This window comes from Sprattus sprattus (genome assembly GCF_963457725.1).
Source record: "Sprattus sprattus genome assembly, chromosome: 5".
Taxonomy (NCBI): Eukaryota; Metazoa; Chordata; class Actinopteri; order Clupeiformes; family Clupeidae; genus Sprattus; species Sprattus sprattus.
This window is the reverse complement of record NC_137924.1, coordinates 25,896,322-25,919,131: the sequence shown is the minus strand read 5'-3', so window position 1 is coordinate 25,919,131 and position 22,810 is coordinate 25,896,322. Positions and strand designations below refer to the sequence as shown.

Here is a 22,810-nt window from a genome sequence, read left to right as displayed (position 1 = left end):
ACGAACAAGAGAGAGAGATGTTCAACGAACGAGAGATATGTGGCAGGTACAGTAGGGAGGGAGTGAAAGATACTCAGAAAGAAGGGAGGGATGAAGAGAGAAGGAAAGGAAGAGAGGTAGGGAATGAGAGTCAGAGAGAGAGCAAACTAGAGATGGAGACAGAGAGAGAGCAGGAGGGAGGGAGAGAATGAGGGGCTCCTCTCAGGCTGGTAAACTGTGCCGTTTGAGGCAGCAGGCTGAATGTGCCCGTGGTGCCTCTGTTCTAGACTGGCAACGAGCGCAGTCATGCCAGCCATGCCATGCCAAGCCCTAATGTCAGGTCCAGTTGGTGCCTATTACCTGTTGAACTAGGCAAAGAACCGGTGCGGCTCGGTCCAGGGCCCAAATCCAGCCATGAAATTGTATTCCCAAAGTGTTCTGATGAAAAAGATCTGATTTAAATGCCTATATATGGTGTCAATAGTGTGTCTTGATGCACTTAAGAACTGCCCGCCTATTACATAATGACTCTGGGAGTATTTTGCATGCTTGTGATGATGATGCTTAATGGCCTACACACTGTGTGCGGCTGGTAGGTTCTAGAACTCCAAAAGAAACCGCTCTAGGATCAGCCTTTCTGCTCAAACCTACAAGCAACACGCACACGGGCCTTGCACACAAGCAACACACACACGGGCGTCGCACATAAGCAACATGCAAACAGACGTTGCACATAAGCATCTGCACAGTGAGAATAGGTGGGGATAGCTTTATTTGGTCATGCCTTTGACTGAAGTCAGGGTGCAATCAAGCATAAATAAATTGAGCAATTAGTGGACGTGGCAATGAAGCTATTCTTTATCAGCTAATCACAATGATTCGACCATACCTTTTTAACGTTCACACAGAGCTCAGTAATTGTTCTACAGCGGAAAAAGCAACATAAGTCTGGTCGCAAAGGGAGTGATTTACAACAAAGGAGACCGAGGTTCTAGTGCGGGAGGTCTACCTGACATGAAATCATTCCAAAGCTTCATGGAACCGTTTTTTCTTTGAAGGAACTCACTTACACATGGAAGCCCCGTGTCTGTGCTCAGAGTCAGCCCAGCATTGCACTGACCCACCCATGTCTGTGCTCAGTCACCCCAGCATTGCACTGACCCACCCATGTCTGTGCTCAGACTCACCCCAGCATTGCACTGACCCACCCATGTCTGTGCTCAGACTCACCCCAGCATTGCACTGACCCACCCATGTCTGTGCTCAGACTCACCCCAGCATTGCACTGACCCACCCATGTCTGTGCTCAGACTCACCCCAGCATTGCACTGACCCACCCATGTCTGTGCTCAGACTCACCCCAGCATTGCACTGACCCACCCATGTCTGTGCTCAGAGTCAGCCCAGCATTGCACTGACCCACCCATGTCTGTGCTCAGACTCACCCCAGCATTGCACTGACCCACCCATGTCTGTGCTCAGACTCACCCCAGCATTGCACTGACCCACCCATGTCTGTGCTCAGACTCACCCCAGCATTGCACTGACCCACCCATGTCTGTGCTCAGAGTCACCCCAGCATTGCACTGACCCACCCATGTCTGTGCTCAGACTCACCCCAGCATTGCACTGACCCACCCATGTTTGTGCTCAGAGTCGTGCTCATTAAATTAGAAAAAAATATTTTGCCAAGTTTGCGCGCTGCCAGCCGTGTTGCCCATGAATGAAGTTAGGGCCGTGTGTACTTGCTGGACCAATGGCGACTTCCGTCTTAAAGCGTGTTGGACGAGTGTCCTGGCAGGAGGGGGCTTGTGATTATTGGGTGACTGATTTCGGGGTGTGTGTGTATGTGTGTGTGTCTCTATGTGTGTGTCGCCTGAGAACGCTAATGTTTGCCAGATAAAGATCTGACTTTAATTAAATAGAGTGCTGTTGCTCAGGATGCTAATTAGTCAGGGACTGTATGGAATCTGTTGGCCTGTCTGAGTCTGAGTTTATTTGAGGCTGTGTGCGTCTGTGTGTGTGTTTGTGTGTTTGTGTGTTTGTGTGTGTGTGTGTGTGTGTGTATTGTCTGTGTGTGATATATTAATATTTGAGAAGTGTGCCTACTGATATCCTGAATATTAATCAATATTGTTTAGTCATCAAAAGTCATGATTCCATAATTGTGTGAAGTTCTCATAATTGACGAAATTAGTCAATGGTGTATAAAATGAGTGTTAAACCTCTCCCTCTCTCTCTCTCCTTCTCTCTTTCTCTCTTTCTCTCTCTCTCTCTCTCTCTCGCTCTTCTCTTCTCTCTCTCTCTCTTTCTCTCTCTCTCTCTCTCTCCCTCTCTCTCTCTCTCTCCCCTGCAGGTTACTCAGTATGAGTGGAGATGGATGGAGGAAGAAAGCCAGCTCTGATGATGGTTGGGGTGGAAGGGTGAGTGCATCTTAAGCGCCTCCCTAAACTGTCCTCTTTTTCACCTTTCATGTTCCCTCCTCTCCCCTCCTCCCCCCCTGTGATCTCTGGTCCTCACCCTTTCATCTCTGCACTCAATTTTATTCTCTCTTCTTTTCTATTCTGCTCTCTCCTTGTCCTCTCTTCTCTTACTTCTATCTTGTCTCTCCCCAGTGCTAAGCATCTCTCTCGTCCCTCTCTCTACTCTCTGCTTCCTAAAGCCTCCTTTCTTTCTCACCCTTAAGCCCAGTGCGCATCATATCCTCTCATCTTCTCTCTTCTCTCTTTTTTTCTCTCTCTCTCTCCGCCTCTCCCCCTGCCCCCTTCTCTTCTATTTTCTTCTCTTCTCTACATTCTCTCCTCATGTTAATTCCCTCTGTCCATTTAAACTCTTTGTTTGTCCTCTCACATCTCCTCTCCTCCCTTCTTCATCTCCCAGTTTTACAGTATTTGTCCTGTTCCTAACCCCACCCCACCCTAGTCTGTCTGCCTCTGTTATCCCTCTTTCCTCTCATCCCTTTTTCCCCTCTCCTTCTTTTATGTACTCTCTCTTTCTCTCCCCCCTACTCTCTTGCTCTCTCTCTCTCTCAGTCTCTCCTCTGCATTCATGGTCTTTCCTTAACCCCTCCAGCTCTGTCCTCTCCATTTGTACACTGTTTGTGCAGTATGTGCTCAATTGTACTTTGCACACACAATCCGTGTGTGTGCGTGTGTGTGTGTGTGTGCGTGTGTGTGTGCGTGTGCGTGTGCGTGTGCGTGTGCGTGTGTGTGTGCGTGCGCGTGTGTGTGTGCCCTTGTGTGTGTACCAGAAGTATGTAGATGTAAAGTACTCAATGCTGTTGTTGTTGATTTTTTGTGTGTGTGTGTGCATTAGTTCTGTGCCTTTATTGTAGAGGAGTGTGTGTAAGTTCCCCTCAGTGTCCCATGTGGGGGTTCCTGACAGACAGACAGACAGACAGACAGACAGACAGACAGACAGACAGACAGACAGACAGACAGACAGACAGACAGACAGACAGACACAGACAGACAGACACACACACACACTCTATCTCAGAGCGACAGACACACACACACACACACACACACACTCTCTCAGACACTCTGAGACAGACAGACACACACACACACACACACACTCTCAGACAGACACACACACATGCACACATGCACACATGCACACGTACACACACACGCACACACACACGCACACGCACACACACGCATTCTCAGACAAGCACACACACACAGACACTCACAGACACGTACACCTCCAGAGACTCGTTTTTTTTAATGTAACACACACACACACACACACACACACACACACACACACACCCACTGCTATCTCCAAAGGTTCCTGTTTGTGTTTGTGTATGTGTGTGCATTACATAACACACACGCTTACTCATTCATACATGCCCAGTAAGAAACACCTCTCCATAAGTGCAACATCTACCACATATTTATAGCCATCTAGCCTGCTTTTCTCAAGGAGCCCCCTGGACTGCTCCTAGCTTTAAGCCCACAGACACAGAGTGTCTTAGGGGTTGTAACCCTGCCATGGGATGGAGAAGCCAGGTCTCACACACACACACACACACAATCACACAGTCTGATGTGGGGAACAGAAGGGGCCGGTGTGAGCGTGGAGTGGGGTGTGTGACCATGGAGTGGGGTGTGTGTGTGTGTGTGTGTGTGTGTGTGTGTGTGTGTGTGTGTGTGTGTGTGTGTGAGCATGGAATGGGGTGTGTGTGTGTGAGTGTTTGTGATGTGTGAGGCGTAGTGTGGAATGTTAATGGGGTCAGGGTCGAGGGGAGCGGAGTGTGCTCCATGTCTGCACGTCTCCAGTGACGTACGCCGTCTGTACGCGCCGTCTTTGTGTGCCGTATTTCATTCCACGCTGACTCCAGTGCCCAGAGGTGTGTGTGCCTGTGTGTGCCCGTGTGTGCCTTTGTGTGTGTGTGCCTGCCTTTTTGTGTGTGTGTGTGTGTGTGTGTGTGTGTGTGTGTGTGTGTGTGTGTGTGTGTGTGTGTGTGTGTGTGTGTGTGTGTGTGTGTGTGGAGCTTGAGCTGGCAGGGCACAGACTGACTGGAAGATACCAGGATACCATGAGGATGGAATATGCCTGCTTTGTTTGGGCAGAGAGGAAAGAGCTCTTTTGTGTGTGTGTGTGTATGTGTGTGTACGTATGCGCATGTGTGTGTTTGCGTTCCTGTGTGTGTGTGCATGATCCGTGCTTGTGTATGTGCGCGAGTGTATGTTTAAAACCAACCTACATTCTATTCGCTGGCTCACTGTCGACGTCCTTCTGAGGCTCCGCGTTAAGGCCGTTGTCATGGAGACAGTGTGTGGCTATGCCAGCAGAGTACACACACACATAGACACACAGACACACACACACACACAAACACACACACACACACACACACACACATGCTGGCACGTCCAGCTTCATTGAGTGTCTGAGGCGTGGTGTTTCCCTGTATTATTTGTTTGTTCTATTTTTGGTTTGTTTATAAGCAGGCTTTGACATGAAGAGCGTTCTTGTCTTTGTTTCCTGTTTGAAAGCATGGCTCTCTCTCCTGATTCCACCATTTTAATTATACCCGAGTGTGCCTGTCTCAGTCTCTGTTTTTGCTGCCTGCTTTATTTGTGTACATACTGGAGAGTAATTAATGGGCTAGCGTGCACGTGTGTGTGTGTGGTAGTCAGTTACATTGAGTTACACTGCAGAGGAATTAATAATCGTGTGTGTGTGTGTGTGTGTGTGTGTGTGTGTGTGTGTGGGTGTGTGGGTGTGTGGGTGTGTGGGTGGGTGAGCGGGCGGGCGGGCGTGTGTGTGTCAGTGTTTGTTGGGGTTATCTTTTTAATGTACTGCTTTGTGCATTTTACTGTATTCATTAACACTGTTACATTTATGTGTGTGTGTGTGTTCAGGGAGGCTACATGGCCGCTAAGGTGTATAAGCTGGAGGAGCAGTTTCAGCTGGACGCCCCCAGAGAGAGGCAGAAGGACGGCAACTCTTCCAGCATCTTCAGCGGGGTGGCCATCTACGTCAACGGATACACAGGTCACTACACACTCTCACACACACACACACACACACATATATCTATCTCAACTGATACACACATCTACGTCAACGGATACACGGGTCACTAAATACACACTCACTACAAATATGTTAAACACACACACACACACTATATATGGACTATACAAACACAAAAGCATGTCTCTCTCTCTTTTTCTCTGCCCCTCTCTCTTTATTTCTCTGTCTATCTCTCTCTCTCTCTCTCCCTCTCTCTCTCTCTCTCTCTCTCTCTCTCTCTCTCTGTCTCTCTATCTGGGTGTCTGTCATGTCGGCTAACTCTGTCTGTTTTTTTGTCGGTCACCCATGTTGCCTGACTTGCTGTCTCTCTGTTAGTTATGTAGTCTGAGTCCATTTGTCTGTCATTTAGCCTGACTGTCTGTAGGTCCTTCTTTCCATCTGACTATCTGACTGTCTGTCCATCTGTCTGTCTGTCTGTCTGTCTGTCTGTGCAGACCCCACTGCAGACGAGCTGCGCAGGCTGATGATGCTGCACGGCGGCCAGTTCCACGTCTACTACGCGCGCTCCAAGACCACACACATCATCGCCACTAACCTGCCCAACAGCAAGATCAACGAGCTGAGGGGGGAGAAGGTCGTCCGCCCCGAGTGGATCACTGACAGGTGTGTGTGTGTGTGTGTGTGTGTGTGTGTGTGTGTGTGTGTGTGTGTGTGAGAGTGTGAGAGTGTATGTTGGGGGGGGTCTATACGTTTTCTGATGCTGCCATAGCTTGCATCTTAGCGTGGTGTTTCCAAGTGTATGAAGCGATTCCATAGCCTCTTTTTCTTGTAGTATTTAGCTGTAGTTTTTAGGCACCCTAGGGTCTGGGAAAGGACATTTTCAGAGTTCTTAGAACCTAATATTTTTTTAACAATTCTGCTGCTCAGTTTGTGGTCTCATCCTCTCCTCTTCTTTATTTTTTATTTTTTACGTTTTTGTTTCCACCTTTCATCTTTTCTCTTCTCTCTCTCTCTCTCTCCTCCTTTCTCCTCTCTGCTCCTGTCATCTTCTATCTCTCCTCCTTTCCTCTGTACTTCACTTCACTTCACCTCTGCTCTCCTCTCTTTTTGATCTCCTCCTCAGTATTAAGGCAGGCCGGCAGCTCTCCTACCTCCAGTATCAGCTCTATGCCAAGCAGAAGGGCCTGAGCTTCCCCAGCCTGTGCCTGCGCAAGCTGGACCAGCAGGATCTTGCCGGAGCCAACATCCACACGTTCCCCCACCACAGCTCTAGCTCCAGCTCTAAGGGAGGCCTCCTCCTGCCGCAGAAGCCCAGCCTTAGTGCACCCAAACTCAGCCATGCCGGCCCCGGAGCTGGCCTCCCCCTCCCTAAACCTCCTTCAGAGCTGAGCCAGGTGTCGTCACGGCAGGTCTCCAGTGATGCGCCGCAACGTGATCAGGAGCAGGGGATTAAAGTGTAAGTGTGTGTGTGTATTATTCACCACTCTTGAGTTCATACCCTTATCATTTTAGTCATACAAAGGGCTGCAATGATTTTAAAATGTTCAAGTGTTCTTTTGATGTTGTGGACGGAGTGGGTTGTTTTCTCAAAATAGATGCAGTGATTGGAAGTGTGTGTGTGTGTGTGTGTGTGTGTGTGTGTGCGTGCGTGTGTGTGCGTGCATACGTGTGCATACGTGTGTGTGTGCATACGTGTGTGTGTGTGTGCATCAAAGGGCCCTTTTGTCTTTAATTGCCTGTGAAAAATAATGTCATTTCCATGGCGACTCTGACCCGTCTATTGTCCCACAGGAACGGCTCACTACGTAACCCGAAGGGATGTGGAATCAAACTGAATGGTCTCCATGGTGAGGGCCAATGGGAGGAGCACTCTTTAACCAGTGGGAGAGCCAAAGACTCGACCTTGACCAATGGCCACATCCACCACTTCAATGGTGCCTTAAAGCTTACGGACATGGGCCATCATCCTGGTGGTTTGACCCAGGATGTTCAGCCAGAGCCGAGGGCCTCTATAGGCCCAGAGGTAGACCCATATGATGGGCCCAGGACTCCAAGTCCCATCCCCTCTCACCAACCACGCATCTCTCCTGTCACTCAACACAAACGGGACTCTGATTCGCCCAACACCCAGCACCAAGTCCCGCCTCTGGCATCCTCAACCAATCAAGATGTATCCACTTTTTCTGATCCTACCCCTGCAAGACCACACCCATCAGATCAGGGGAGCAGAGCCCGGTTGAACGGCAGTCATCACAGTGGTGACCCCACACATAACCACACCCACCAAGACCTCAGTGACCAATCAGGAAAGCCCGTAGCCAGAGGGGGAGCAGAGGGCGGTATCATCTCGGAGTTCTACTCGTACTCGCGGCTCCACCATATCTCCACCTGGAGGAGCGAGTTTGCGGAGTACGTCACCTCCCTGCAGTGCCGGAAGAGGACAGCAGGAGGCGTTGTGTTCTCTGGGAAGGAAAAGTTGAAGAGGCTCCGTGCTCAGCGCAGCTCAGGTGAGTGTGCTTGTGTTGGTCTGAACCGGTTGACCCGTAGAAGTCATTGAGGTTGGACTGTGCTTTTAATGGGGCACGGTCAGGACAGTGCACACACTATTAGGTGATCGTTTAACTCTATGTTCGGCGTTTTTGGGGAACCAATGAATTTAACAACCCAAATACCTATGTGGGAAAACCCCCCTCACATAGTAGCAAGCATGTTCGCATGTTATTGTTTGGTCTGATTTAGATTTGAGTTTGGCCTCTTTGTCTCTTCCTGCTGCAGACCAAAGTTACATCCCATAATACGTCACATTCATGTATTCTGGGAGTTGATCCGGCTCTGATGCTGTAATTATTCATGGGGTCAAAAGCCACGTCTCTTTGTCAGTCATTCTGAGTAATTGTCCCTCTTACACTTTCCCCTACCTCACTCTCTCTCGCTCTCTCTCTCTCTCTCTCTCTCTCTCTCTCTCTCTCTCTCTCTCTCTCTCTCTCTCTCTCTCTCTCTCTCTCTGTCTGTCTGCATCCCTGTCTTCATTTGGATTCTCATTAACCAGGTGCCTCATGATGTCGTTCTATACTGGTTAAATGTCAGTGGGAACATCGGCAACTGCCTCTGGCATCACGGGTGTCAGTGTGAGAGCGTCTTTGCGTGAGTGTGTGGATGTGTGTGTGTGTGAGGTGAAGATGAGTCAGAGAGAGAGCGATAGAGAGTGTGTGTGTGTCTGTGTGTCTGTGTGTGTCTGTGTGTATGAAGTTGAAGGGCTTCATGTAACCATACTTAATGACCAAAGAAGACAGGAGAGGGGATAGAAGTATGATGTATTGTGTAGATGAAAATTATTTTCATTAATAATAGATCTCTCTCTCTCTCTCGCTCTCTCTCTCGCTTTATTTTTCGCTTCTCTCTCTCTCTCTCTTTCTTTCTTCTCTCTCTCTCTCTTTCTCTCTCCCCCCCCCCCCCCCCTCTCTCAGGTGTGTCCAGCATGCCCGCTCCTCAGGTCAGGCAGTCCTGTATCCTGCATGTGGACATGGACTGCTTCTTTGTTTCAGTGGGAATAAGACACAGACCAGATCTGAAAGGTGAGTCTCTCTCACACACACACACACACACTCTCTCACACACACAGACACACACATACACACACACTCTCTCTCTGACGCACGCACGCACGCACGCACGCACGCACGCACGCACGCACTCTCACTCACTCACTCACTCACTCACTCACTCACTCACTCACTCACTCACTCACTCACTCACGCACGCACTCTCACTCACTCACTCACTCACTCACTCACTCACTCACTCACTCACTCACTCACTCACTCACTCACTCACTCACTCACTCACTCACTCACTCACTCACTCACTCACTCACTCACTCATACACACACTCACTCACTCACACACTCACTCACTCACTCACTCACTCACTCACTCACTCACTCACTCACTCACTCACTCACTCACTCACTCACTCACTCACTCACTCACTCACTCACACACACACACACACACACACACACACACACACACACATCATATGCAGCCTGTGCCTGGCACAGACAGGCAAAATTACAGAGAAACACCCTGTAGAATTACATGCACGTTAATTCTCTGAACCACATGACCTCTTTCTCTTTCTGTTTCTCTCCCTATCTCTCTCTTCCCCCCCTCTCTCTCGCTCACACACACACACACTCTCTCTCTCTCTCTGTTGTTCATCCTCTCTCAGGGAAACCTGTTGCCGTGACGAGTAACCGTGGTCCTGGTCGTGTGGCCCAGCGGCCCGGTACCAACCCTCAGCTGGAGTTCCAGTACTACCAGCAGAAACGGACCCGCCACCAGACAGGTGAGCCTAGACCAGGTGTGCCTTCTGGAACCAACCTGGCACCGCTGGCAGACCAGGACGCTAACAGCACTCTCGGGGGGAGGTGGCAGTTTCTCAGGGAAACACCTTCACTGCTTACATGAACGCATGTTATTATCACAGGACACTTTAGCATCGCTGTGGTTCCCATCAGCCTGGGTAAAAGGGTTGTTTAAATCAGAGGGCACAGCATTTTAATGAAGATTTTTTTTACGGCGCGTACCGGAAGTTTTTTCTCTCATGCTGTTATTTGTGAATTCCGGTTTTAATGCAGACAAGACCGACGGTGACCTTGAGATGACCCCTTCGCCTGAGGACATCGACGAGCATTGCCATGGCAACGGGGTGGCTCAGGACCAGGCTTCCCTCTCCATGGCAGAGATAGCCTCCTGCAGTTATGAAGCCAGGTAGCCCACATCTCGTGTGTGTGTGTGTGTGTGTGTGTGTGTGTGTTTGTGTTTGTGTTTGTTTGTTTACCTTTGAGGTCAAACAGGAAGGCTCTTGGCAACTACTTGTCACTGAATACAGAGAAAGAAAGATTGTTAAGAGATGGAAAGAGAACAGCCAGAAACACAGAGGGTCAGAGAGAAGACTCCAGAGTATTACAGTGTCACTCATGATGTCATGCATAAAGAACAGATCAGTGCCGTGTTTAGATGTGCAACAGTCTCAAACCCAAACCCGCTGGCCATGTTGGAGGAATGCTGAAAAAATACTGTTCTTTTGATACCACAGAACAGGTGCTGTAATTCTGGATTATACTGTGTGTGTGTGTGTGTGTGTGTGGTTGTGTGTGTGGTTGTGTGTGTGGTTGTGTGTGTGTGTGTGTGTGTGTGTGTGTGTGTGTGGTTGTGTGTCCCCTCTCATCTGCAGGCAAGCAGGCGTAAAGAATGGCATGTGTTTTGGCCAGGCCAAGAAGCTGTGTCCGGAGCTGAAGGCAGTGCCCTATGACTTCCAAGCCTATAAGGAGGTGGCACTGGCCATGTTCGAGACCCTGGCCAGGTAGGAAGAGACATGTGCGCACACACATACACAAACACACACACACACACACACACACACGCCGTCTGTCTAACACTCATCCTCTTTCTAAGTCATTCATTACAGAGATCTTTCTTTCTCTCTATTTGTCTGCCTTTCAAATGGTTCTTTTTTTCATGCTTTATATCACATCACCCATTTTTTCTTTCTTTCTTTCTTTCTTTCTTTCTTTCTCAAGTCTCTCTCTCTTTCTCTTTCCCTTCTTCATATTTCTCACACTCTCGTGCTTTCAGTTCACACGTATTCTCTGTTCTGAGAATATAATGTTTCCTAGAGACTTAGCCCACACCGCTGCTCTCCCGTGTGTGTTAGAGATGCCCGTCTGATGAGCCTGTTTTTCACACGTGAGGTGCACGGTTCTCTGCAAAAATAGACTGTGAAAAGATGTTGATTGTCGTATTGACATCATAGCAGCAATGCTGGCGGTGTATACACACACACACACACACACACACACACACACACACACACACACACACACACACACAAGCGTGCGAGCGAGCAAGCGAGGTAGCTGTCACAAAGTTGAGGTAAGTGGTGTAGCCCAAGGCTAACCCTCCTGTTCTCACCACAGTTACACCCATCACATAGAGGCGCTGAGTTGTGACGAGGCGCTGGTGGACGCCACCACCCTGCTGGCCGAAGTGGGCGTCACACCCGACGAGCTGGCTAGCGCCATCCGAGCCGACGTGATGGAGAAGACCGGCTGCTCTGCCTCCGTGGGAATGGGTGAGTGGCACCTTTGACCTTTTGAGTTATCACTGCAGGCTGACCATTGATGCTTACCGCCTTCCCATGATTGGTTTGGTGGATTTCGATGTATTAATTCACAAAAGATAATTCAAATCAATTCCATGCTAATCATTTTAACTGACAGACAAAACATTTAGTGCTGTAGACGTCAGTAACTATATCCAAAAGATATAGTTATCGATGTTATCATACATTTATTTATACCCAAACCAACTTGCACTATACTACTTTAAACATGCTCATTTGTCAATGTGAGATGGGTGTTAATCATGTAGCATTAAAACTGCAGACGTTCTGAGAATAGGATTCATTCAGGCTGGTCTTTCTCTACCCTGGACCATAACACGTAATAACACAAGGTTCCTCTCGGCTTTGAGACAAACGCTAGTTCCTCCTCTGTCTCCAGGGTCCAACATTCTCTTGGCGCGCATGGCCACGCGGCGGGCCAAGCCCAATGGCCAGTACCTGCTGAGGTCAGAGGAGGTGGACGACTTCATACGCGACCAGGCAGTCACCAGTCTGCCAGGTGAGACTCACTCACTCCCCCTGCTGGCAGACAGCAATAGTGAACTTGGTGTTCTCTGTGTTTTCATCAGAACAGCATGTAGTGTATTGTGAATCATAAGAACGTGTCTTTATTTTGTTGTCTTATTTGCGTGTGTGCGTGTGTGTGTGTGTGTGCGTGTGTGCATGTGCGTGTGTAGGAGTGGGTCGCTCCATGGGAAGTAAGCTGTCGTCTCTGGGCGTGAGCTCGTGTGGGGACCTGCAGCAGGTGTCCATGGCGCGCCTGCAGCGGGAGTTCGGACCGCGCACCGGACAGACGCTCTTCCGCTTCTGCCGAGGCCTGGACGACCGGCCGGTCCGCAGCGAGAAGGAGAGGAAGTCCGTCTCTGCTGAGATGAACTACAACATTCGCTTCACAAAGGTCCCTCAGAAAGCACGCGCTTGTTACACTTGTCTGAAATCACATCTATGGAAGGGTTTTTAGAAAAAAACATTATTAACATTATTAGGCTTTTTAACAAAGTGTAACATGAGTTTTAATGTGGCATTTAGTGTAACAATGTTTACCCGATGAACAACTTCTTGAATATGGCTCTGTGTTTCTCGGTAGATGGAGGAGGCTGAGTCGTTCCTGAACAATCTGTCCATGGAGGTGCAGAAACGCCTGCAGGGGGCGGGGCTTAAAGGTCGCAGGGTCACTCTCAAGATCATGATGCGTAAACCCGGAGCCCCGGTGGAGCCGACCAAGTACGGAGGCCACGGCATCTGTGACAACCTGGCCAGGTGAGAGGGTGAAGTTGCTAGTGCCCACATCCCTTATCATGCCCACATCCCTATTCATGGATTTGACTTCGACAGCAACTTTGTCTTCATAGCTTCAGTCCTTCATTATAAATCATTACACTTTTCATCAAATGTTGTGAAAAACTCTTCCAACCAATCAGCAGTGGGGCATGGATAGGGAGGGGGCATGGATAGGGAGGGGTGTATTTGATTGGCTGTTGAGCTCAAGTCAACAGGATTGAGGACTGCACCTTTTAATTGTTGTATTTTATGTGTTTGTTTTCTCTGTCTCTCCTTCTCTCTCTCTCTCTCTCTTTCTTTCTCTCTCTCTCTCTCTCTCTCTCTCTCTCTCTCTCTCTCTCTCTCTCTCTCTCTTCAGGTCAGTGACGTTAGGTCAGGCCACAGACAGCGGTAAGCTAATCGCTCAGGAGGCCATCAAGCTGTTCCACGCCATGCGTCTGGATGTGACAGACATGCGTGGCGTGGGGTTGCAGGTGCAGCTGCTGGACGGGGGGCCCCAGGCGCCCGCGCAGGACGCCCAGCGTTCCATCAGGGAACTGCTGCAGGCCCCACGCAGGCCCAGCAGCACCACCACCAGCTGCACAGCAGCCCCCAACTCCACCTCAAGTAGCACTCTGTCCACTAGCACTGCCTTATCAGACGCAGGTGAGGGCAGGCTTATAGGGATGTGTCTGTGTCTGTGTCTGTGTCTGTGTCTGTGTCTGTGTCTGTGTCTGTGCGCGTGTGTCAAGGGAACCCAGTCGAGAGACATTATTGTATCTACATACAGGACTACATACATTTTTATATTATACATTTACTATAACTGTCAAGATGACCTTAAAAGAGAAATATATATATTTATTTTTTATACAATACAATATTTTATACAATTGTCATTTTGTACCATTTCCCAGATGCAATACCCAGCGGTTCTTCCTCAGGAGCATCCTTCAATCAGGCCACTAGTTCCTCCCTCATGGTCCCACACACGTCTCTCTCCGATCCAATCCCCAGTACGAGTAAAGGAGAGCCGCCGCCCCGCACACCAAACCACGCCCACTCCCGTCTCAACCTCAGCATAGAAGTGCCCTCACCCTCTCAGGTAACAACACTACTGGACACAGTGACCTTCGACATTCGACCTTTGCCAACTTCGACATAGAAGAACACACTTAATTTCACAGTGTAATGGCAATATGGTATTTCATTGTGGGATATCGGTACTATAAATGTGTGGATGTTATGCTCCTAAAAGTTTCCTGTGCTAATTTTTTCTCTGGGCATATAACATAAATATAATCATACTAGATTTGACGATTATAAAACGGAGCTGAATGAGATAAAGGACAATACAGCTGAGAAATAGTGAGTGGATGGTGTTAGTATTGACCAGAGCTGTGCCTCCTTGGGCCCCAGGTGGATCGTTCTGTGCTGGAGGCGCTGCCTCCTGAGCTGAGGGAGCAGGTGGAGAGGACCTGGAGCAGGAGGGAGGAGGAGGAGGAGCAGCCCGGTGCCTCCTGCTCCGTTCCTCCTCCTCCTCGGGACTTGGACTTCTCCTCCTCGCCTCCCCCTGACCCTCATCCGCCCCCTGGCACACTGCTGCTGCAGATCCCCAACCTGCCCGGTCAGACAGGCTCCACTGGCATCATACTGGCACTGCCCGACTTCTCGCAGGTAACCAGCCCAAACTGTCTCAGAGTGATGAAATAAATTGTACATACATACATACATTCATAGTACATATTTATATGGACATTCTGATACTATCAATTCTTTGATATGATGGTCTTCATTTCTAAATCATACACATGCTTCAAATTGTTTTCTCTAATTAAAGTATCAATATGGAGTTTCTGGTGCCGCCAGGTAGGGGGCTACTTTCTGCTGGACTATTCAGTAACTTATTTGCTGTCTTGCTATGTCTTGTGTTGCACTTGCTTGAGGTTTGACTGTGATAGGAAAGTTGTAGGCAAGCTAGCCAAACTTAGCTATCACAATGAGATTACAAAGAAGCCGACGCGAGAGCACTTATTACTATCATCAATGTCCGTGTTATAATAAGCTTGCTAAAATCACTAATGAGATGTCTTGCTAGCGGTAAAACTAAGCAAAACTTTGCTTACGGTATTTTGTTTATGACAAACTAGCGACTCAACAACTTTCCTAACACAGTCAAACATCAAGCAAGTGCAACACAAGACAAAGCAAGACAGCAAATTAGTTATTGAATAGTCCAGTAAGAAAGTAGCCCCTTACCTGGCGGCTCCAGAAACTCCATAATGCAGCATTGAGGAATTACTGTCTCTGGTCCCTGACATGTATAGAGAAGTATTTACTCCTGCTCTGACTTTCATTCTGCTTGCTTGAAGGTCGACCCGGAAGAAGAAAAAAATGTCAAATTAATTATTTGATTTAATGGTCTTTACTTCTAATTCATACAAAATGTTTTCTTTAATTAAGTAAAATGCAGCATTGAAGAATTACTGTCCCTGGTCTTTGACATGTATAGTTGTAGTCTTTACTTCTGCTCTGCCTTTACTTATTACAGTGCATGAAATGCCCTGTATTGTTATTCCTAGGCTTCTTCTTCTTATTACAGTGCATGAAATGCCCTGTATTGTTATTCCTAGGCATTTTCTTCTTCTTCTTCTTCTTCTTATTCTTCTTACCTTTTTCTGCGATTAATTCAGCCCGAACCGCTTAACGTAGAAACTTCATTCAAACTTTGTCGCGTAGGCCTTGTAAAAGACACTTATGCTATGTATTTTTCACTTTTCTAAACTTTATACTTTTTAAGATATTAAATAAAAACGAATCTAAATTTTCCCATTGACTTACATTGGGCCATTATGACATCATAATAGGGTCTTTAAACTGTCTTGCACCTGTGCTTCACTGACAGCTGCACCAAATCAAAGGAACCTCTTCTCTGTCCCTCTCAATTTAACTGTAACTAGGAACATTAAGACACCTTCCATTCTCTACTTTTTTTTTCTCTCCATCTCTCCATCTTTCTCTCTATCCCTCTCAGTCTACTTTCTCTCACACTCAATCTCTCTTCTTCACTCCATTTTTATTTCCTTTTTTCAATATTTTCACTCTCTTTTTCTCTTCCACTCTTCTTTCCTTCTTCCACTCTTCTTTCCTTCTTTCACTTTTCTTTCCTTTCTTCACTCTCCTTTCTTATTTCCTTCTTTCACTCTTCTTTCCTTTCTTCTTTCCTTCTTCAACTATTATTTCCTTCTTTCACTCTTCTTTCCTTTCTTCACTCTTCTTTCTTTTCTTCTTCCACTCTTCTTTCCTTTCTTCACTCTTCTTTCTTTTCTTCTTTCCTTCTTTCACTCTTCTTTCCTTCATCCTCTCTTCTCTCCTTTCTTCACTCTTCTTTCCTTTCTTCTTTCCTTCTTCCACTCTTCTTTCCTTTCTTATTTCCTTCTTTCACTCTTCTTTTTTTTCTTCTTCCTTTCCTAACTTTTGCATTTCATGCACTGGTATTTCCTTCAGGAAATGCATTTTCTAGTTCTTGTTACCTTTTTCTGCGATTAATTCAGCCCGAACCGCTAAACGTAGAAACTTCATTCAAACTTTGTCGTGTAGGTCTTGTAAAGGACACTTATGCTATGTATTTTTCACTTTTCTAAACTTTATACTTTTTAAGTTATTAAAGAAAAACGAATCTAAATTTTCCCATTGACTTACATTGGGCCATTATGACATCATAATAGGGTAATTAAACTGGCTTGCACCTGTGCTTCACTGACACCTGCGGCAAGCCTCCAAGGGTCCTCTTCTCTCTGTACCTCTCCATTCAACTGTATAACTAGGAATATTAATAGACACCTTCCATACTCTACTTTTTTTTCTCTCTATCACTCTCACTCTACTTTCTCTCACACTCCATCTCTCTGCTTCACTCTTTTTTTCTCCTTATTTCAATATTTTCACTCTCTCTTTACTGTCTTTATCCAGAGCCACTCTTGTTCACTCTTCTTTCCTTACTTTGTTTCTTCCTCTCTTCTTTCCTTTCTTCTTTCCTTCTTTCTACTCTTCTTTACTTTCTTCTTTCCTTCTTCCACTCTTCTTTCCTTTCTTCTTCCCTTCTTCCACTCTTCTTACCTTTTTCTTTTCTTCTTTCCTTCTTCCACTCTAATTTCCTTTCTTCACTCTTCTTTCCTTTCTTCTTCCCTTCTTCCACTCTTCTTTCTTTCTTTACTCTTCTTTCCTTTCTTCTTTCCTTCTTCAACTCTTCTTTCCTTCTTTTACTGTTCTTTCCTTTCTTCCTTCCTTCTTTCACTTTTCTTTTATTCGTTCTTTCTTAACTTTTGCATTTCATGCACTGGTATTTCCTTCAGGAAATGCATTTTCTAGTTATGTATTGTCGTAGTCTTTACTTCTGCTCTGCCTTTACTTATTACAGTGCATGAAATGCCCTGTATTGTTATTCCTAGGCTTCTTCTTCTTCTTCTTCTTCTTCTTCTTATTCTTGTTACCTTTTTCTGCGATTAATTCAGCCCGAACCGCTTAACGTAGAAACTTCATTCAAACTTTGTTGCGTAGGTCTTGTAAACTGTTAAATACTGTTGTATACTTTTAAAGATATTAAATAAAAACGAATCGAAATTTTCCCATTGACTTACATTGGGCCATTATGACATCATGATAGGGTCTTTAAACTGGCTTGCACCTGTGCTTCACTGACAGCTGCGCCAAATCAAAGGAACCTCTTCTCTGTCCCTCTCAATTTAACTGTAACTAGGAACATTAAGACAACTTCCATTCTCTACTTTTTTCTCTCTATCCCTCTCAGTCTACTTTCTCTCACACTCAATCTCTCTTCTTCACTCCATTTTTATCTCCTTTTTTCAATATTTTCACTCTTTTTTCTCTTTCACTCTTCTTACCTTCTTCCACTCATCTTTCCTTCTTCCACTTTTCTTTCCTTTCTTCACTCTCCTTTCTTCTTTCCTTCTTTCACTCTTCTTTCCTTTTCTTCTTTCCTTCTTCAACTATTATTTCCTTCTTTCACTCTTCTTTCCTTTCTTCACTCTTCTTTCTTTTCTTCTTCCACTCTTCTTTCCTTTCTTCACTCTTCTTTCTTTTCTTCTTTCACTCTTCTTTCCTTCATCCTCTCTTCTCTCCTTTCTTCACTCTTCTATCCTTTCTTCTTTCCTTCTTCCACTCTTCTTTCCTTTCTTCTTTCCTTCTTTCACTCTTCTTTCTTTTCTTCTTCCTTTCCTAACTTTTGCATTTCATGCACTGGTATTTCCTTCAGGAAATGCATTTTCTAGTTATGTATTGTCGTAGTCTTTACTTTCATTGTGCTTGCTTGTAGGTCGACCCGGACGTGTTTGCTGCACTGCCTAAGGAGTTACAGGAAGAGCTGCGTTCTGCTTACAGCCGTAGGGAAGGTGCACAACCACAAGGAACTGTGGGTAAGCAGCTCATCAGCTTCTTCACATCAGATCTCCATATCATACAAAGAGCTTTAATTGTATTAGTGCACTCAGGACTGAGGTATTATAACACCAACATAATGCAATGACGAGTTTCTCATTTGGCTCCCTGGAGAAGCCGAAGACCAACATCAGGTTTCCCAGGCATGGCGTAGATTCCAGCAGTTTTAACGAGGAGCTGTCACACAAAAGCAAGAACTCGGAACCCTGTATACATTAAGGGGGGTGTTTTATAGGAGAGGAGGGCTTTATCCAGTTATCCTGGAACTGAGCTTTCCCCCATTGCGACAGGACCAGCCATAACAGCAATGCATCACCATCAGCTATACTGTTCCTTCTCTGCAGTTGGATGCTGCCCTTTCAAAGAGCCATAAAACTCTCTGTGCTCATAAAAGGCTCCAGTGTGCCCATCGTAAAGGGGAGGGATGCTTACCCCACAGGTCTAGACAAAATGGCTGCAATTGGCTCTTTTAGTCAGTACGTTTACATGATGGTATCAATTCGAATTTAGCTTTAGTGGGACAAAGCAATTTTTGGCGGCAACTGCTATTATCTTAATATGCATGGCAGTGAATTATTCGAATCATTGGCCGAAAGCATGTCATATCCCGTTACGATAGGTGGCGCTGTTTTCATTACAGCTAGTGGATCAGTGCCTTCCATCAAGGCCTGCCTTAATTGTCCCTACTACAACCTCTTGGCTTGTTCCTCGTTTGCTCACCTCTCGACCAGACCAGACCCGATATGTGGTGAGCATACTGGTCCCCAGTGGCCGCCATCACCTCCCCTAGGTGGATGCTATATGCTGGTGGGGGCTGAAAGAGATGAGTTCCCAGAAGAGTATGGGATCCTTGGTTTATCTTTCTTTTTAGTTTCTACCGCATACAAGCATGTCACTGCTTTGACTCCTCTCTCATTGAGTGACCGAAAGACTGAGTTGTGTTTCCCTAAATATTAAGCACTGGATCTAGCAGCTTTCGTGAACTTAAAAAGTCACTTAAAAAGAGACATTCAGACAAATAAAAAGTGTAAAACACAGTTGACAAAATAACACAAAACAGAAATTCCCGTTCGCTATCCATGCCAAACACAGAAGAGAGGGCTATCGATCCACGCGGATGTTTGTTCAGTTTGTAATAACTATGTGACTGTTATAATGTGGATTCACCCGTGCAGTTTTAACAGCTCTGAATGGGATCTGTTGTGTGTCATCAAGTAATCCAGCCTTGGAGCAGGCTGTGAGCATGAGAAAGTTAACTTCCCATAAATTAAAGCTGTCACCTGCTCTAGACAAGCATTTGGCTTGAGAGCTCTTGGCTCATCTTTGAGGTGGCAGTGTGTAAGCTGACTGATAGTGAACCCTCCTGTGGCGTCTTCCCTTGCTGTTCTCTAGTGGAGGAGAAGAACCCTCTGCTGCACCTCAAGCAGCCGGCCGCTGGTAGGACCAAGCGCCGCTACAAGAGGAAGAACGCCAGCCCTGCCAAGAAGGGCCCCAGCCCACTCAAAAGGCTCCACCCAGGCACCAGTCCTGCCAAATCCAGCCCCTCCAAGCCCCCCCCACCAGCACTACGGCTCAAGGACGACCCCAGTGGACTGAAGGTGATTAAATTAGTGCCTGTTTTGTTTTTTTTTATCAAACTTTACTTATTTATATAGTTTTCATGCCTTTGCAAGAATGTCTGCATCATACAGATGGCATCCATGTTGGCTTCACATTGGGGTAATTGCATGTCTGTGTTTAGCCATGCGATAAGAAAAACCAAACTCCTCAACTTCTCATAACAACTCCAAACTTTCACTTTAAACTGTGCCCTACAGACGGAGAACGGTCCAACTTCATCGTCCATGAAGCCGGATGTCCCAGAGGTGCTCTCCAAATTCATTCCACGCCCCGTCCCCACCTTGGCTGGAGCCTGCGAGTTGAGTGACATCAGGACCCTTCTACGGGAATGGGTCACGACCATCTCAGGTACTTAAGGGGGTGGTATGACCAGTTATAGTATGTGCTAAAATGACTTTTATCAGTATTGCGATTTCTGTAAGCTATCAGTGCTAATACTAAAATTATGATTATTGATGGTATAAATAATAGTAATACTAATGGTATAAATGGCATGTTCGTTAAAGTGAGTACCATGTGCATCGAGTCTGATTCATCCGGTATGTTGTATCACTGTATGAAACCAAGAGTTAACATATGCTTGTGCTGGGTGTCCATTCCTCAGAACCTATGGAGGAGGACATTTTGCAGGTGGTGAAATATTGCACTGAGCTTGTGGAGGGCAAAGACCTTGAGAAACTTGACATCATCATCAAATACATGAAGAGGTAGCAATTATTCTCTCACACCATTGAGAAGTGTGTGTACTTTATTTTATGAAGTACACAAAGTGAGAAACTGTGTATTACCCTGTATATTCTCATTATATTAAGACTACAACTCTTGACAAATATTGTTTTATGGTCACATAAGATATAATTCCCAAACAAATATGTACAGAAATGACGAGAGTAGAACAGCCCTGCTCCCATTATTCACACTGAACAAAGTCCATGACAATCTCTTTCCCTTCTCCCTGTCATTCCCAGGATTATGCAGAAGTCAGTCGAGTCTGTGTGGAGTATGGCCTTTGATTTCATTGTTGACAACGTGCAGGTGGTTGTGCAGCAAATGTATGGCAGCACTCTGAAGATCACGTAGAAGGGGAGGGCGATTCCTCCTTAGCTGCCAGCTACCCTCACTGTGACATCAGTGCACTTCAGCCAAACATTCATGGGTGTCTCTGACATCACAATTGTACAATCCAAACGTTCATGTATCTTTCTGTGACATCACAGTGTCTGTGATGTTCTACCATTATGACATCAGAAACCCTGTCATATGGTGTTTTCTTTTAATTAAAAACTGATATTGTCCTACTGGTTGGGGAAACCATTTTCCCGCACACACTTTGAGCAGAATAGAGATCTTACTGCTATCTTGATGTCAGTTAAACTGCCCTAGACCTCAGTAGAGCTGTGCATGCCCATTGTGACACAACGGCTCTTACATTACAGCAGATATCCACAAAAGTGCTGACTCAACATTAAGCTCTGTTTCTAGGACTAATTTCAGTATCTACAAATAAAACATACTTGGACTGCAGTAAGACTGCAGTGTATGTGGGGGGGTTGATAAGTAATAAAGCACTCTCAAGGCCAGCAGAAATGTAATGAAAAATTGGAACGTTTACTGTCAATTTAATTTTATCATTACAACCCTTTTTCCATATTGTTGGCTCTTTATCCTTGGGCACCCCTTCCCTGAGTTTTCTTTTGACATCCTGTTTCCTTTCCCTGTGTTCTTTTACTTTATGTGTGTGTGTTTTTGTTTTGTGAACTATGCCAGTTTTGGCTGCAAACAGGTAGCAACATGGAAGTGAAGGGTTACTTTGCTTTCTGAAATAGTTCACTTTGGAGTTTTATACTAAATGTAAACTTAGCATTTTGCATTTTGTGACTTGCTAATAGAGAAGTGCCAAATTGTGTCCACACAGCATGTAAATAATGATCCAGAATCTCATTTAGATAACATTAACATATAATTATATCAAAGAGTTTGTTTCTATACAGAAGTTAATTTTGTTTCAAAAATATTGTTTACAGTTTTGCAAAAGGATTGCATTTTTTAGGTTTTGCAAACATTTACCACTTGCAAGTGTGTTGTGCTTGTTTGTGCACTTGATCAATGCACATTTACAAAAAACGGCCTAACGTTGCTATGTCTTTGTCTCGGAATCTATCTGTCAGGTCTGCCCTAAAAGGTGACAGCAGGGTAGTTTTATAATATGAGGGAGAAAAACTTTAGAGTCAAAGCAGAAATATTTCTCAATACACAAACAGACTGAATGTATTTCAAAACGTACACAACTCTCCTTAAGTTCTCACTTTGCTCGGCTTTTTTCCCCCAAAGACCTTGCGTGGTCTATTCATCTCTACAGGAAATGTCCCACCGTGTTCACTGCGACACTTCGTATTTTCGAGAGTTTTCTGCGTTCAACTGTCTTAACTCTCGTTAGGAAAAGGGTCTAGATGTCTCTTTTTGGTCAGTGAAACAGTCTATATCACTACTGACCCGTGCCTGAAGACCTGAAGCTGTGACATTATTTGTATGTTTTTTCTAATGTAACTTGCTAATAAACTTGTTGGAACTCCGATAAGCCGGTGGATGGTCTATGAACTCTTTATTAAAGACTTAATCATATGAACTGCATGGAGGAAATATTGATCAATACTGTTCAGATGTATTCAAGTTGACTTTGGCGATATGTAATTTGAGGAGTGAACAGCTGATGCAAATAATAATTATTACAAAATGATAAACAATTGTCAATAAAAACAATGTTTAACGTTCGGTAAAGCAAAGGTGAAGCTATTACATGTATTTTCCCAT

General features: G+C 45.8%; 1 protein-coding gene across 1 annotated transcript; it reads left to right on the top strand.

Moving 5' to 3' along the window:
- The first annotated feature begins 5,365 nt into the window (after positions 1-5,365).
- Positions 5,366-22,584, top strand: rev1 (REV1 DNA directed polymerase). The gene is made up of 20 exons (XM_080838230.1): positions 5,366-5,493; positions 5,970-6,138; positions 6,599-6,931; positions 7,267-7,982; positions 8,943-9,050; positions 9,707-9,823; positions 10,116-10,248; positions 10,715-10,843; positions 11,457-11,611; positions 12,042-12,161; positions 12,340-12,560; positions 12,750-12,922; positions 13,302-13,588; positions 13,840-14,027; positions 14,342-14,599; positions 18,258-18,357; positions 19,772-19,977; positions 20,197-20,347; positions 20,604-20,706; positions 20,968-22,584. The coding sequence occupies exons 1-20, from the start codon at positions 5,370-5,372 to the stop codon at positions 21,077-21,079; spliced, it is 3,903 nt and encodes a 1,300-aa protein (XP_080694356.1). The 5' UTR covers positions 5,366-5,369; the 3' UTR covers positions 21,080-22,584.
- The last annotated feature ends 226 nt before the right edge of the window (positions 22,585-22,810 follow it).

Coding starts and splice junctions, on each gene's coding strand:
- rev1 (XM_080838230.1), top strand. CDS start 5,370: ATGGCCGCTAAGGTGTATAAGCTGGAGGAGCAGTTTCAGCTGGACGCC. Junction 5,494..5,969: donor CTACGTCAACGGATACACAG/GTCACTACACAC, acceptor CTGTCTGTGCAG/ACCCCACTGCAGACGAGCTG. Junction 19,978..20,196: donor ACGACCCCAGTGGACTGAAG/GTGATTAAATTA, acceptor TGTGCCCTACAG/ACGGAGAACGGTCCAACTTC.